The sequence below is a fragment of the Salmo salar genome, chromosome ssa19, assembly GCF_905237065.1.
Source record: "Salmo salar chromosome ssa19, Ssal_v3.1, whole genome shotgun sequence".
Taxonomy (NCBI): Eukaryota; Metazoa; Chordata; class Actinopteri; order Salmoniformes; family Salmonidae; genus Salmo; species Salmo salar.
In genome coordinates, this window is record NC_059460.1 from 62,330,961 (window position 1) to 62,348,995 (window position 18,035).

At 45.4% G+C, this 18,035-nt stretch overlaps 1 protein-coding gene across 1 annotated transcript in view; it reads left to right on the forward strand.

Annotated features, from left to right (window-relative positions):
* The window catches only part of plcd3b (phospholipase C, delta 3b), a 60,682-nt gene that overhangs the window by 21,066 nt on the left and 21,581 nt on the right, over window positions 1-18,035 (forward strand). The window contains exons 2-3 of the mRNA XM_014158672.2: window positions 1,182-1,349; window positions 16,887-17,115. Coding sequence (XP_014014147.2) covers window positions 1,182-1,349; window positions 16,887-17,115 — 397 coding nt within the window. The remainder of the gene's footprint in view (window positions 1-1,181; window positions 1,350-16,886; window positions 17,116-18,035) is intronic.

Genomic DNA, 18,035 nt, shown 5'->3' on the forward strand with positions numbered 1-18,035 from the left:
CTACCCTTTAGCTCAGTGCGGATGTTGCCTGTAATCCATGGCTTCTTGTTGGGGTATGTACGTACGGTCACTGTGGGGGGGACGTCATCGATGCACTTATTGATGAAGCCAATGACTGATGTGGTGTACTCCTCAATGCCATTGAGGAATCCCGGAATATATTCCAGTCTGCGCTAGCAAAACAGTTCTGTAGCTTAGCATCTGCTTGATTTGACCACTTTTTTATTGATATAGTCACTGGTGTTTCCTGTTTTAATTTTTGCTTGTAAGCAGGAATCAGGAGGATAGAATTATGGTCAGATTTGCCAAATGGAGGGAGAGGGAGAGCTTTGTATGCGTCTCTGTTTGTGGAGTGAAGGTGTTCCAGGGTTTTTTTTCTTCTGGTTGCACATTTAAAATGTATTGGTGGTATCGCGTTTCTATAACTAAAATAGTCAAAAAAGACTTAGACCTTATAGCAGTTTGTTGCAAACCTTAGGTACGGAGAACGTGATTGGCAGACGTGATTAGAAGAGATGGTACGCAGATTTTGATTGGTTTACTGTTTAGTCCTGTTTGCCTGCCCAGCTAGCAAACTTAAAATTAAGTTTTTTTTTTTTTTTTTAAATGCAAGAATTGACATTGCCAACAAACAGAAATGTGTTCAGAATAAATAAATATACCCAATATGTCAAATCTAGCTCCTTCTTCGCAAAAACTAAAGCAGACACAGTGCTTTGGCCCAACTTTATTTATGTAAATCACAATGCTCATTTGAATTTCCTGCGGGGCAGGAAAATTCTCTGCGACAACAGAGTGATCAAATTAAGATCCCAGATCTGTATGTGCAACCATAAAGCGGTCGGTATAGATTTCACATGGCTATTAACTTGAAGCACGTAGCTGATAACATTGCTTCTCGTTATCCTGTGCTGTCTCTTTCTGTTTCTATCTTTCTCTCTCTCCCTTGTTATGCCCCTCTTTCTGTCGCACCATTTTTATTTTGCTCCCCATTCTCACCATCTCTTTCCTTCACCTTCATCCCTACCTCTCTCTCTTTCACTCTTCCCCTCTCTCCCTCCACTCCTCTCCATCTCGCTCCCCCTTTCCCTCTTCCTTCCCATGCCCCATCTCTGTCTGTCTTACTTATTGTACTTCTCTTTCTCTTCTCTCTCTGTCTCTCTAAATCTCTCTGTCTCCAGGTGTAGAGGAAGATGAGGACGTGAAGGTGATGCTGAAAGGCTCCAGCATGGTGAAGGTACGCTCCCCACGCTGGCAGAGGAGACGTACGCTGAAGCTGCTGGACGATGGAGTCACCGTGTGGTGCGAGTCCGACAAGTTCTCCAGCCGCTCCAAGGCCCAGCAGTCCTGTGAGTGTGTGTGTGTGTGTCTGTGTGTGCGTGCATCCCCAATCCATTCCCCCAAAAACAGAGCATCAATATCATTGAATGTAAGCCTAGTCTATAACATAATGTTCTTACTAGATTGTTATCAGGTTATTACATAACTTAGCTTTTTCCACTTTTAATAACACTGGTATAAGACAAGTAGGCCTAATTCCAGACCTTGTATTTGAAATTGTAAGGCAGAAGAAGGAGGTATTTCAGGGAGACAGTTTTATGAGCACTGATTGGAGGGCCTTTGGTTGAGTTGCAGTTGATCACAGACTTGGCATATGGGCTTGTAAGGTGAAACACATGTAAATACAACCCCTTATATGGGCTGTGTTAACGCCCTGCTTTGGGATGTGACGTTCACTGTATGTACTCATACAGACAGACGGGCAAACACACACACACACACACACACACACACACACACACACACACACACACACACACACACACACACACACACACACCCAGTCATTACAGTAGTGATGTATTTTCAACCTATCCTAGTTTAAGTTGAAACACGTCAAATTAAAGGACATGATATGGTGGTAGGAGTTTCCCTCGACTGTGGTTTGTCCCATATAGTTACCATACAACACAATCATGGGGTACCACGCTCAACTTAGAAACATACCCTTCAATTGCTGTAATAGTAGATTTGGTTTGTGATGTGGCCAAACGTGTGCATCATTTTTGTCAATTATACCTTTAAACTTAAACCTGTGCCTCATTTCAGTGTAGATGAGCTTACTGTAGGAGAGATTGTAAAATATATAAAATACAAATAAATAGGAATAGCAGTTACTAATGCATTTTGTAAATAAAGAAAGACAGATTGCATGTCATCATTCTTACACAAATCATTCAGCTTCAATCTTAGCATTTTTTTTGTCATTTTAGCAGACGCTCTTATCCAGAGCGACTTAAGAGTAGTGAATGCATACATTTCATTTCATGCATTTTTATTTTTTGTATTTTTTTTTGCACTGCACATAAATAGTGTTTGAAATCTTCAAATGACAATATTGTGACAGTGCAATAACAATGTGAGGACTATACTTAGATATATAGTTTTGATTAACACATTATTATAAACAAAAAAATATTTAACAAATTCTTATTTACAATGACGGCCTACCGGGGAACAGTGGTTTAACTGCCTTGTTCAAGGGCAGAATGACAGATTTGTACCTTGTCAGCTCAGAGATTCGATCCAGCAACCTTTCAGTTACTAGTCCAACATTCTAACCACTAGGCTACCTGCCACGTTAAATCAATGCAACCTGATTCTGTAGCTTTTCACACTTTAAAATAAAGGAATAGAAGACATGTTCATCAAGGAGAGTATACAAAAACAGATTGATACTGTATATCTCACATGAACAAAACCAGAACAATATAGTTGCATTCTTAAAAAGATAAGAAGAACGTTGACATGAGTATATGGTGAACACTTCATTACAACCTCTACATTTCATCTTCTTGATTTAATGGAGTAAAGTTGTCACGTCACAAAAAAGTTAAACATCTACATCACAACAGTACATAAATCAAACAAAGGCTGAACAAATACTATACTCTACCCATGCTTTTGTCCTTCTTATCATATTTTTGATTATCAGCCTATTAACGTACATTTTTCATTCTGCTCTCCTGGTTCATCTAAAATCAGCCTTTGAAAAACAATATACGTCATAAGGAAGGCTGCGTCTATACTTGAACAAATCAAATCAAATGTTATTTGTCACATGCACCGAATACAGGTGCTTTGTACACGTATCTGTGTGTGGAGTGAAGGTGGTCTAGATTTTTTTCCCACTAAGTTGCACATTTAACATGCTAATAGAAATGAGGTAAAACTGAATTAAGTTTCCCTGCAATAAAGGTCACTATGAAAAACGCTGCGGTAGCGTGTGCATGCAAAATATGATGTTTCCCAATACATCAATAAAATCACTTCTGCAAAAGTACCTGTGCAATCAATGCAATAATAACGCTTATGGCAATACGGAATAATACTACATACGATAAACAATACGCAAAGCAGCATTGGCAACTCTAACATTAAAGAATAGTAACAGCCATATAGTAGAACATATGGCTGAAACTTATCAAAGTAACATCAAGTAATTAGTTGTAATATTACTGTCACGTGTGCTCCCTCGCCGGCCTCTAGTTCACCAGGCTGCTCGTAATGGCGCACGCCTGTCACCATCGTTACGCACAGCATTGCATTATGCCACTCACCTGGACTCCATCACCTCCTTGATTACCTGCCCTATATATGTCACTCCCTTTGGTTTCTTCCCCAGTCATCATTGTTCCTGTTTCATGTCGGTGCGCTGTTTGTGTTTCTTGTTTTGTTCATTTATTTATTAAATGTATACACTCCCTGAACTTGCTTCCCAACTCTCAGCGTACATCGTTACAATTACACAGCATGTAAAAACCCCAATAAATCTCCTGCAACCAACATTTCGATGCACGCACAACATTCAGACATTCGTGTTACTGTCGACAATAAAAAGTATTACGAAACGTGTCTTCTCCCTTCGGACGATGATAACACTCTGACCTGAGTGGGTGGGCGCAGTGCCCAGATGCGCCTTCCCAAGCGCTCTGATTGGTTGGGAATGGCAGGGCTATGATGGGTGAGGGATAACTAAGGTAGGCTGAGCAGCCAAACTAACGGTACTTAAGGGAAACTGAAGGGACTGTGAGGGGAAGTTAGTTAGAGGGGAGAGGAGCAGGACAGACTTTCTTTACAGCCGCCCCAATATTTCTTATGAAAATATTAACATCCACGAAAAGGCCTCTAACCTAAATGGTAAATTCTCTAATGGGGGCCACAGTATTTAAAGGGCCAAAGAGTCTGAAAAGCCACAGGCCTCGAGTGGAAGCTTATCCCTAGCGGGCCTAATCTTACCCGGCAGGATAGGCAGGGCTTAGGGACTGCCCCGCGAGGAAGGTACACAGATACGCGGAGGCAGTCCTGGGCCACCCCATGGAACGCCATGCGGGTGGTGAGGGCCCTCTAAATCAGCTGCTGCCGGGAAGCTGGGCCCCATTCTTAGACGCTGAGTGCAATGCCAGAGGCTGGCCACGACTGAAGCCTACTGCGGCGGAGAAACGTGGCATGCCAGCCACAACTGTCGTTGGTAGCTCACTGGCTGCAGCTAAGGCTGATGACTCTTTCACACTGCTGAAAGCAATGACTCCCATGGTGGAGCATGTGGGGATCCCTGGGAGAGGATCGTCAGGGATCTGGAGGCAGGGGTTGGCTGGGCCCCAGAGACAAGGTCAGGTGGCCTGCCACATGGGAAGGGTTGAGGGTCATCCAAGGCAGGAGGTGGGTGGCCCCCCAGAACTAGAGACAGCAGGCCCCCCGGGTCAGGGAACGGTGGTTCACCCAGGTCAGGGAGCTGAGGGCCTAGCAGGGCAGGGAACTTGGAACAAATAGCTAAATCTGAGGACTGCAAGCCAGGCATGGTGGGAGGCTGCTAACCTATCCAAGCAGGGAACGTATAGTCTAGCGCTAAAAAGGCGACTGGGTGCAGGCTGAGGGCTGCAAACAGTCTAACTTCACACCTAGAGAAGCAGATAACTCCGGGTCTAGCGGGATGGGAGACCCAGGGCCTAGGACTAGGGCAGGTGGTTTGGCATGTAGCACTGACCAAGCTGACTGCTTGCCAACTGAGGCTCGGGGCTGACGACCAACTGAGGGCAGATGTTGCAGACCTAGTGGGGCAGGGAACCTATAGCCTGGCGGAGCAGTGGACTGAGGGTTGACTAGAGCTGGACACAGGGAAACTAGAACGGCTGAAGTCTGGGAGCCTAGTGCTGAAAACTTTAGTCTTGACAGGGAGAATGTCTCTGTACGTGACAGGGAAACCAACTCTGGACCTGACAGGGAAACCGACTCTGGACCTGACAGGGAAACTGACTCTGGACCTGACAGGGAAACCGACTCTGGTCCTGACAGGGAAACCGACTCTGGTCCTGACAGGGAAACCGACTCTGGACCTGACAGGGAAACCGACTCTGGACCTGACAGGGAAACCGACTCTGGACCTGACAGGGAAACCGACTCTGGTCCTGACAGGGAAACCGACTCTGGACCTGACAGGGAAACCGACTCTGAACCTGACTGGGAGAACAACTCTGAACCTGACTGGGAGAACGACTCTGAACCTGACTGGGAGAACGACTCTGAACCTGACAGGGAGAACGACTCTAAACCTGACTGGGAGAACGACTCTGAACCTGACTGGGAGAACGACTCTGAACCTGACAGGGAGAACGACTCTAAACCTGACTGGGAGAACGACTCTAAACCTGACTGGGAGAACGACTCTAAACCTGACAGGGAGAACGACTCTAAACCTGACAGGGAGAACGACTCTGAACCTGACAGGGAGAACGACTCTGGTTCTGACAGGGAGAACGACTCTGGACCAACCAGCGACACTGATGCTGGACTTGGAGAATAGTAGAGCTCTGGGACTATTAGAGAAACTGGTACCTTTTGAGCCTAGCAGGGCAGGAGCCTGATGACCCACCTGGGCTAGGGACTAGGTGCTGACAAATGCTGGAGACAACAGACCTAGTGCAGCTGGAGACCAATGACCTAGTGCTAGGGACTGAGGGCAGACGAGGGCTGAGGACTGAAAACCTAGCACAGGTAACTTGTGGCTTAGCAGGGCAGGAGGCTCTAAGCCTGGTGGGCTAAGGAGCTGTGGGCTGACTATGTCTGGAGACTGTGAGCTAGTACAACAAACTTGGGACCTAGTAAGGCAGGGGGCTCTAAACCTGGTGGGATAGGCAACTGCCTACCAACTAAGGCAGGGGGCTGCGATCTGAACAGGGCAGGATACACTAGACCTACTTGAGGGTCAGGACATACTTGGCCTACTGGGAAGGCAGGGAACTCTAAACCTGACCCTACCGGGAAGAAAGGGAAGTGTAACCCTACCAACAAGGAAGGGAACTCTAAACCTACCATAGAGGCAGGATACACTGGACCTACTTGAGGGGCAGGACACTCAAAGCCTGGACACTTTACACAGGCCAGGTAGGCCTGAAACTACCAGGTGGGCAGGGAACTCTAACTCTACCGGGAAGGAAGGGAACTCTGACCCTACCAGGAAGGACAAGAACTGGACAACTAGGTCAGGGGGGACATCAGGGGTGACTTCTGGTGGGTCACCTGGGGTGATGTCTGGCAGGTCCCCTGAGGTGAGGTCTGGAGGTAGCAGGACCCTCGGGCTGGAACTATCACAGTGGTAGCAGGTGGGCCAGCAGGGACTCAAGGCCTGGGACCGGCAAGTCCCACCAGGCTGTGACTGGAGAGGCCCTAACGTCTGGGCTGTACTTCTGCAGTAGCTGCAGGCGGTGGCTCCATCCAAGGAGCGGGTGAAGAATCCAGCGCCAGGAGCAGTGAGGGGCTCTTGGGGGAGAGCAGGTGGAGTCTTTGTGATATTAATAATACTCTGAGTAAAAGATAATGTTTTTGGATTTTCACCCTCCAGACATTATTTCTTAATGGACTTAATGATGAAATGCCTATGTATGTTATGTTGTGAATTTGAACATGAATTATGTGCCTATTTAAGATTATTCTGATGTTTTTTCGTACGATGTACCAAATGATTAATGAAAACTTGCTATGTCCTCATTGTGGTTTTACAGACGTGTTTAATACATCTTATTTATACACTTTTGTAATATTTATGAAATGCATATTGTTATATTTGGTAGCACTTATTTGTTTTTCCTTTGCCTCCAACCCCTTTCAATGTGTGGAACGGATGTGGGTGGGGCTAGGTCTACATAAGGGTGCTCTGACGAAGGCCGTGAGGCCGATACGTAAGCTTATTAAATATCAGTGATACTATCAAGAGCAGTGTGTGGTTTCCTTTTTCCTTCATCTTGTTCAACTGTTACCATGCACCTGCAAACAAGATTGCTCAGATGTGCGAGTGCCTTTTGAATTTTGGAGTCTTTGTGGCTTAAAGTTCCAGAGTAGCAGACAGTCGGACCTCGGGCACCGGAGCGTCTGCCTCGACTAGCAGGGGATCCCCACTGTGAGGAGAGGATGACTCCGCAATGGCAACCAGAACAGGCCCCATGGCAGTGGCTGGCTGTGACTGGAGCGGGAGTCTCCTTAACTGTGGCTAGTTGAGGAGCTGGCTAAGGAGGGTGCAGACCTTGGTGTTGTGGACTGCGCACTCTGGAGTTGTCTTCATCTGCTGGGGAGCTAGGCCACTCTGGGGAGCAGAAGCGAACCCGACGGCTCCGTGCCTCTGGCCAGAGGGGCCTAGAGGACGTTGGTTGGGAGAGCAGCTGGACCACCAATGGTGGAGGTGGCGTTCCCGACCCTCTGGTAGATACGACGAAGGCTCCAGCCAGGGGGACCTGGACCGAGAAAGATCTGTTGAATAGCTAGGCCACCTTGGTGGCGAACACTCAGGCCTGGAGTAGTGTCTCAGGGGAGTAGGAGTGATGGTGCTCCCATGGTGGGGACGATGGCTATAGCCAGGGAGTCCTAGAGCAGTGGTGTACAGGAGAGTAGCAGCGGTACTGGTGATCCCGCGGCGGTGACTCAGGTCGGGAAGGACTACCCTCCTGATCTCTTGCTGCTCGTGACGCAGGTACTCGTATTCCCTCATCAGATCCTAACTGGTGAGGGTGTGGTCATTCCCTGACCACTGAGGAAGCCTGGAGCAGGGCTGGTAGTCCCTTAGATGAAAGAGGTGTGTAGGGCCTTGCAAATCATCTTCCTCAGATGCATGGTGGCTTCCTGTGGCGGTGTGGACTGAGGTGGGTGGTGACAGCGGCCTCATACGTCTTGGGGGTGCAGGATAACTCGTCTGCATCCTGGGGCGCGGAAACAACTCCTCTTCTGGGTACTTCAACATCTCAAACTATAGCCGATCAGAATCCGGCTCGAAGGACCATGTAAAAACTATTGGTCGCTAAATCCTGAGAAATGACGGACCGTGTAAAAAACTGTTGGTCACTAAATCTGGCTCAAAGGACAATTAAAAAAATATATATATGTATTGGTGAGGGATAACTAAGGTATGCTGAGCAGCCAAATTAACGGGACTTAATGGAAACTGAAGGGACTGTGAGGGGAATTAGTGTGTGCCTGTCACGGTTGTGTGTAGAGACGGACCAAGGCGCAGCGTGCTCTGAGTTCCACATCTTTTATTTAACCTCTCTAGGGTCGGCGGGACGAAATCGTCCCACCTACGTAACAGCCAGTGGAATCCTGTGGCGCGTTATTCAAATACCTTAGAAATGCTATTACTTCAATTTCTCAAACATATGACTATTTTACACCATTTTAAAGACAAGACTCTCGTTAATCTAACCACACTGTCCGATTTCAAAAAGGCTTTACAACGAAAGCAAAACATTAGATTATGTCAGCAGAGTACCCAGCCAGAAATAATCAGACACCCATTTTTCAAGCTAGCATATAATGTCACATAAACCCAAACCACAGCTAAATGCAGCACTAACCTTTGATGATCTTCATCAGATGACACACCTAGGACATTATGTTATACAATACATGCATGTTTTGTTCAATCAAGTTCATATTTATATCAAAAACCAGCTTTTTACATTAGCATGTGACGTTCAGAACTAGCATACCCCCCGCAAACTTCCGGTGAATTTACTAAACATTTACTAAATTACTCACGATAAACGTTCACAAAAAGCATAACAATTATTTTAAGAATTATAGATACAGAACATATCGACTGCAGTCGATATGTCCGATTTTAAAATAGCTTTTCGGTGAAAGCACATTTTGCAATATTCTGAGTAGATAGCCCGGCATCACATGGCTAGCTATTTAGACACCCAGCAAGTTTAGCACTCACCAAAGTCAGATTTACTATAAGAAAAATGTTATTACCTTTGGTGTTCTTCGTCAGAATGCACTCCCAGGACTTCTACTTCAATAACAAATGTTGGTTTGGTCCCAAATAATCCATAGTTATATCCAAATAGCGGCGTTTTGTTCGTGCGTTCGAGACACTATCCGAAAGGGTAAATAAGGGTTACGCGCACGACGCATTTCGTGACAAAAAAATTCTAAATATTCCATTACCGTACTTCGAAGCATGTCAACCGCTGTTTAAAATCAATTTTTATGCAATTTTTCTCGTAAAAAAGCGATAATATTCCGACCGGGAATCTCTGTTTAGGTTCAAAGACGATAGAAAATAAAAACATGGGGTCGACTCGTGCACGCACCTAAGCCCATTGTCCTCTGATAGAGCACTTGCCAAAAGCGCTAATGTGTTTCAGCCTGGGGCTGGAATTACATCATTCAGCTTTTTCCCGCCTTCTGAGAGCCTATGGGAGCCGTAGGAAGTGTCACGTTACAGCAAAGATCCCCAGTCTTCAATAAACAGAGTCAAGAAGCTCAAGGAATGGTCAGACAGGCCACTTCCTGTAAGGAATCTTCTCAGGTTTTTGCCTGCCATATGAGTTCTGTTATACTCACAGACACCATTCAAACAGTTTTAGAAACGTTAGGGTGTTTTCTATCCAAAGCCAATAATTATATGCATATTCTAGTTACTGGGCAGGAGTAGTAACCAGATTAAATCGGTACGTTTTTTATCTGGCTGTGCAACTACTGCCCCCTATCCCCAACAGGTTAAAGAAACTCACAAAACAAAAGGAAACAAACAACAAACCGTGACGACAGAGATGCTACATCCACTTACTCAAAATAAGATCCCACAAAACACAGTGGGGAAATGGCTGCCTAAATATGATCCCCAATCAGAGGCAATGATTAACAGGTGCCTCTGATTGGGAACCATACCAGGCCAACCTAGACAAAACAACCTAGATAACCCATCCTAGTCACACCCTGACCTAACCAACATAGAGAATAAAAGGCTCTCTATGGTCAGGGCGTGACAGTACCCCCCCCAAGGTGCGGACTCCGGCCGCAAAACCTGACTCTATAGGGGAGGGTCCGGGTAGGCATCTAGTGTCGGTGCGTGGCGAAGTACCCACTCCGCTCGTGGATCCGCCACCATCGGACTTTGGCCCCGCCCAGACCATGGGTCCGGCCATGGAGCCGGGTAGAACGCCGTGCCCGGACTGGGCATCGGCGCAGAGGAGGACTCCGGCCTGTGGACCATCGCAGGAGGCTCCGGACTGTGCACCGTCGCGGGAGGCTCCGGCCTGTACACCGTCGCGGGAGGCTCCGGACTGTGGACCGTCGCGGGAGGCTTCGGACTGTGGACCGTCGCGGGAGGCTCCGGACTGTGGACCGTCGCGGGAGGTTCCGGACTGTGGACCGTCGCGGGAGGCTCCGGGCTGTGGACCGTCTCGGGAGGTTCCGGACTGTAGACCGTCTCGGGAGGTTCCGGACTGAAAACTGGCGCCGGAAGCTCTGGACTGGCAACTGTCGTCGGAAGCTCTGGACTAGGGACCGTCGTCGGAAGCTCTGGACTGGGAACTGTCGCCGGAAGCTCTGGACTGTGAAGGCGCACTGGAGGCCTGATGCGTGGGGCCGGTCAGCGTCGCCGACCACCCCGTGTGCCCCCCGCAAAAACATTTTGGGGGCTGCTTCTTGGGCCTACGTCGTGGCCGCGAGCCTCGATGTCGTCGATTCTCCTCCTTCGCTGCTTCCGCCTGCTTCCATGGCAGGCTTTTGTCTCCTGACATTATTTCGTCCCAAGTCCAGGATGTCCTCCACTCCTGGCTTTCCTCCCAGGCCCAGGATCCCTGCTCCTCATGGGCACGCTGCTTGGTCTGTGGGATCTTCTGTCACGGTTGTGTGTAGAGACGGACCAAGGCGCAGCGTGCTCTGAGTTCCACATCTTTTATTTAAAGAAACTCACAAAACAAAAGGAAACAAACAACAAACCGTGACGACAGAGATGCTACATGCACTTACTGAAAATAAGATCCCACAAAACACAGTGGGGAAAAAGCTGCCTAAATATGATCCCTAATCAGAGACAACAATAAACAGCTGCCTTTGATTGGGAACCATACCAGGCCAACATAGAAAAAACAACCTAGATAACCCACCCTAGTCACACCCTGACCTAACCAACATAGAGAATAAAAGGCTCTCTATGGTCAGGGCGTGACAGTGCCCAGTGGGAGTGTCCTACCACTGGGCACACACTGGTTGAATCAACGTTGTTTTTACGTTTGAACCAATGTGGAATGGACGTTGAATTGACGTCTGTGCCCAGTGGGTCCCATTTTTGGAGGTAAAAATATGTTTACACCATCTGTGTTTACACAAGCCACACTCTGCAAATGTTTCAGTGATTTCAAATAATTATGTATTATTACCAAAAAAAAGTTACCACGGTTACCAAAGTTAGAATTTCTAAATGATATATCAAATCATATATTTTTTTCATGAATCAAATAGAAAAATGAAATGAAAATAGATGCAAAAGGATGTGATGCCTTTAAAGCCTTTGAAAAGATTTTAATGTTTAATGGATAATGATTAATCAGTGCTTATTCATATAGGCTTATAAAACATATGTTCCGCCCTCTCAAAGTCCAAGCTCAGAAAAAGATAAAGGCATGAGGTAGCAGCTGATCGAGAGATTAGATTGGCAGTTGTGCTGTTTGATAACAAACCAGGACCAGACCTATGCTTCATTGGTCAAACATACATAATGCACAAACAAGATGGATGAATCTCAGCCCTATTTCATTAACCAGTAGGGCTGGTTAAAAAGTTAAAAGGCCCAGTGCAGTCAAAAAGTTGATTTTCTGTGTTTTCCACACTTTGAGGTGAGGTTGGAATAATACTGTAAAATTGTGAAAATCATGATGCCCTTTAGTGTGAGATCTATTTGAAAAGACCTCCTTATATTTCAGCCTGTTTTGGTGGGATGGCGTTTTGGCCTGCCCGGTGACATCACCAGGTGGGAAATGAGTTACTGTACCAATAGGAAAGAGAGTTCCAAACCTCTCTGCCAATAACAGCTAGTTTTCAGGTTTCCCCTCCCCACTTAGACCACTCCCAGACAATCCTAGCAAAATTCTTGCTTGAGAAATTGCTCTTTGCTAAGAAGTTATTTTTGTTCATTTTTTACCATTTTAATTTAAAATAATCACAGTAAGATACTTAACTGTTACCCAGAAATGATTTGATATTGAGATAAAACCGACTGCATTGGACATTTAAAGAAATTGTGTCAACGATATTGGACATCATACCTGCTGTATTTCAAAATAGCCCATTAAACGGTATTATCGTATACCGCCCCAACCCAAGCTGCGTGTGTGGGCATGGGTATGGGAATCTGTTTGCTTATCCACGTGTGTAGTAGGGTCCTCTCCTTTGACCACCAATAACAGGGTGTGTCCGCCCATCTCTAGCTCTGAAGAAGCCTAAAAGGCCTATCATTAAAACCAACATTTCTCTTTACTCACCATCAAAGACTAGACATGTTTACTCTGTAATAGCTATGGGCAGAACCTAGTTTGAGAATTCAGTTCAGCACAAATCACTTGGATCATGCATGTCCATGTGAGTTCCCCACGCCAGTCTAATGTTAGGATTCTTCCCTAGTGTCTCAGTCAATTAATGAAGCATACAGATCTATGCAGTTCTGTAGAACACAAAATAAATACACGCTGTTATATGCTCCAAAAGTGTCATTTATTAGGATAACGTTGCGACCCCAACCTTGGTCTTTGCCAGGACAATGTTTTCACTAAAACGTTATCCTACTAAATTACACTTTGGGAGCATAATATCAGTGTGCAGATGTCTTTTTTTCTACATTATCCTCTCTAATCCAGCACCTGGGACAAGTGTTTTTATGGATGTGTGCATACCACCCTACTACTTTCCTATTCAGATCTTCCTATTCAGTTCTTGCCTTGCTCTCCACCAGAACCCTGCACTCCTGTGGTAGAGAGCGCAGATAATGTGTGCTTATAGAGTCTCTACCAGGGCCCGACACTTATTTTGAAAGTGGTTGCCAAGCTGGGTAACCAAGTTGGTTGCCAAAATCACTTATTTGGTCCATTTTTGTAGCCCTGGCAACTGGGCAGTGGGCAACCATTAATGTCTCCACTGTTTTCAGTGAGAAGTAGAGATAGACAAATAATATTAGCTAGCCTCACAGATGAATGGGAAATATGAATAGGGCTTATTTTAGCCAGTTTATTGCACTGTGCGTGATTACCTAAGGAAACACACATGCACACACACTATCCATTTGCTGGAAAAGAGGTAGTCAAGCAAACATGTTGAAAATACAGTAGTGTCTGCAAACACCTCTGTCCTATTTTCAGGCCTCCCTGTTTGCATTTGTGTGTATGTGTGTCTGTCTGTGTGTGTGTGTGTGTGTGTGTGTGTGGTGTGGTGTGTGTTTGTGTGTGTGTGTGTGTGTGTGTGTGTGTGTGTGTGTGTGTGTGTGTGTGTGTGTGTGTGTGTGTGTGTGTGTGTGTGTGTGTGTGTGTGTGTGTGTACACCCACATTATTGCCCATCCAGAAACCAAACCAACCTTCACCAAAATGGCAGCTCACCAACAAAGACAAACAAAGTCAAATAATTGTAGCTTGTATTTAGCTGGTAAAATCCCAATATTTGTTGCGTAACTTCCACCCCGAAGCAGTAGAGACTTACAGGCTACAATGGATAGAGCAGTGAATGGACATGAATGAGGTCCCGTGTGGCTCAGTTGGTAGAGCTTGGTGTTTGCAACGTCAGGGTTGTGGGTTTGATTCCCACGGGGGACCAGTACGGGGAAGAAAAAAAAAGTATGAAATGTATGCATTCGCTACTGTAAGTCGCTCTGGATAAGAGTGTCTGCTAAATGACTAAAATGTAAATGTAATGAGCTACAACCATGTAATGGCATAGAACTACAAAAGCACAATATGTATGATTCTATATGATAATATACTGCAACAATAAACAGTAGGCTATGACACAGCAATACTCGATAACATGGACTGTATCTAATAAGCATATAGTGGAGTAGACTAATGACTAGCATGTTTGCTAACAAGTATTATACCACAGCATTGTTGAATACTTGTTTCTGATTGGTTACAAGGGCATTCTAGAATGGACATTAAAACCAGATAATGGGACAGTTGAAAAGATATCGGGACACCTTGCAATATGCGTCTACACATGCAGACCGTACTTGCTACAAAGTTACAGAAAGCTAAACCAACAACCAGACAAACTGAAATTGGATACATTGTTAATGCAGGTCCAATGAGGAAAACTTAGCTAGCTAGCTACCTAGCGTTGATTTGTTTTTGCAGAGACATATTTTTTTTTTGCATTTGATAACCTAACGTGGTGAGTGATGAACATGAATTTCTCCAGTCCCTATGTTGCAGTCAAGGTGTAAGTGGCGCTATGCTGTCAAATCCTCCCACGTTTCTAGTTTTACCTGCTGTTTTCAGCAACTGGTATTTTAGAATTTGGTTGTCAGATCGGAAGGTTTGCTAGCAAGAAACTATTTAGCTAGCTTCTAGCCTGGTTTTTGATATGCAATGCGATCTCCTTGTAATGAACAGTGATGAGTGTCCTGACAAGAAAGGTAACTTTTCTCGCTATGCCAGGCAAAATCGGGCATCATCAGCTCATTGTTATGGATGTATCCAAATAAATGTCAATAGATAACAGCTTAAACCAACGCAAATGCAGCTACTTTTCTGTTATTCTGGCTGCAGAGGTCGTGACTGTGTTAGTCGTAGCTAGTTGGCTAACTAGCAAGCAAGGGACAAGAACGTTGTCGGAACATATAGAACGAACAACTGGGTCATGACCATAAATATCGAACTAATCAAACAAACTAATCGAACGAACGACTAGCAACCAAAACGATGAGAAAGTATGAATTCTCTTACAAAAATATAAATATCAACGAAATGTTTTTTCTACTGGTAAATGTGTCCTTTATAATTGTTTTCTTTGGCAACTGTGGTATAAGCAGGATAAACGCCTCCAATCTGTACATTACCTTTGAAAAATGAACTCCACGTAGTGTCGTCCATTATTTCCAAGGTAATGTATAGAACGGAGGTGTTTATCCCTTACATAAACAGTGGCTGTGTAAGAAAGGACTGTATTTACCTTTATTTAACTAGGCAAGTCAGTTAAGAACAAATTCTTATTTTACAATGACGGCCTACCCTGGCTAAACCCTCCCCTAACTCGGACGACACTGGGCCAATAGTGCGCCGCCATATGGGATACATACATAACATAATAATTGTTATATTATGACTACTTATAGACGCATACAAAGCCATGTTAAACAACAACTTACTTTGTGTTCACGCATCCCATGGACTTAACTCCACCCACGATAACAGTGTCAGGCTCAAGGCAATATTTATACTCTTGCGGGGAACGTGCAACGGACCTGTCTGACCAGTGCAGGGCTAGCTATGAGCATCTGACCAATCAGATAATGTGTGATCAGTGCATGGACAGAGTGTGGAGTGCATGGAGAGAGCATGATTGGCTAAAGCCACGACCTGGGGGTGATCTATCTCTCACGTTAGGGGAAGCTAGACTACATGGCACAAGACAGATATGAACAAAAACACAAACGCAATACTTTAGTCCCACAGCGCCCTCGGCAGGGGGGTTCTGTAACACATAAATAAAACATTTATGCACACATGACTAAGTCACTTTGGATAAAAATGTATGCTAAATGGCATATATTATTATTATATTATTCTTGGCTTAGGTGCTTTAGTGGTGTCTGTCTTTGGAGAGTTGTTTGTTTGGTAACCTAGACTGGCCACTGTAGATACAGTAGAAAATAGACATCCTAGGAAGTCTGTGTTCATAGGCCTACATGATCCCGTCAATAATGTCCCCTTGTCATAGTGTCATAGCCGCGGAGAAGTAGCGGTGCTGAGGGTGCCCCCCCCCCCCCCCCCCCGGAAAATGTATCAGCACCCCCACCCCAGAACATCTCCCCTCAGCAATGCATACCTTAAGACTAAAGTGATAATTGGAGGTATACAAACAGTGCTATTCAAATAAATCTCCTTGAACTGATTTGTTGAATTGGAGATGTGTATGAAGACCTTTGTGAAGAAGAGAGGGGCTCAGTAGTGTGTGCCAGTGTGTACCAAGAGTCTATAGTGTCTTAGTGTGCTTGGAAGCTGTCCAGCTACTGCTCTCAGAACGATGCCACGTAATCACACACACTGAGAGAAAGATAGCAGTGCCCTGAAGACCTGTCAGGAGATTCACACCTATAGCACTCTTCTGTGTGTGATTACTAATTGCTTGTTTGCTAATTCAGCTATTTGTTAAATGTGCTTTCTTCATTTAGCAGACGCTCTTAACCAGAGCAACTTACAGTAAGTGCGTACATTTTTGTACTGGTCCCCCATGGGAATCAAACCCACAACCCAGGCATTGCAAGCACCATGCTCTACCAAATGAGTCACACAGGTGTCATTTCATTTTTTCTTCCCTTTCTCTCCCTCCCTCCCTCCCTCAGTCTCGGTCACGGACGTGGAGTGTGTACGCGAGGGCTTGCAGTCGGAGACCCTGCGACAGCTGACGGGCTCAATTCCCGAGGGCCAGTGTCTCACTGTGGTGTTCAAGGGGGCCAGGAAGAGTCTGGACCTGCGGTGCCAGACTGACGAGGAGGCCCAGCGCTGGGCAAGGGGCATCAGGACCCTCCAGGAGAGGGTGGAGAACATGACCCAGAAGGAAAAGCTGGACAAATATCCTTTATGGTTGATGGTGACGATGAAAATGCTGATGATGGTGATGATGATGACAAGGTTTTTTCTGGATCAAAATTAGGTTTAGGTGGTGGGTGTGGTCATGGGCCTCAACTGGCAGCTTCATTAAATAGTACCCGCAAAACACCAGTTTCAACGTCAACAGCGAAGAGGCGACTCAGGGATGCTGGCCTTCTAGGCAGAGTTGCAAAGAAAAAGCCATATCTCAGACTGGCCAATAAAAAGAAAAGATTAAGATGGGCAAAAGAACACAGATACTGGGCAGAGGAACTCTGCCTAGAAGGCCAGCATCCCGGAGTCGCCTCTTCACTGTTGACATTGAGACTGGTATTTTGCGGGTACTATTCAATGAAGCTGCCAGTTGAGGACTTGTGAGGTGTCTGTTTCCCAAACTAGACACTCTAATGTACTTGTCCTCTTACTCAGTTGTGCACAGGGGCCTCCCACTCCCTTTTCTATTCTGGTTAGAGCCAGTTTGCGCCTTTCTGTGAAAGGAGTAGTACACAGCGTTGTATGAGATCTTCAGTTTCTTGGCAATTTCTCGCATGGAATAGCCATAATTTCTCAGAACAAGAATAGACTGACGAGTTTCAGAAGAAAGTTCTTTGTTTCTAGCCATTTTGAGCCTGTAATCGAACCCACAAATGCTGATGCTCTAGATACTCAGCTAGTATAAAGAAGGCCAGTTTTATTGCTTCTTTAATCAGGACAACAGTTTTCAGCTGTGCTAACATAATTGCCAAGGGTTTTCTAATGATCAATTAGCCTTTTAAAATGATAAACTTGGATTAGCTAACACAACGTGCCATTGGAACACAGGAGTGATGGTTGCTGATAATGGGCCTCTGAACGCCTATGTAGATATTCCATAAAAAATCAGCCGTTTCCAGCTACAATAG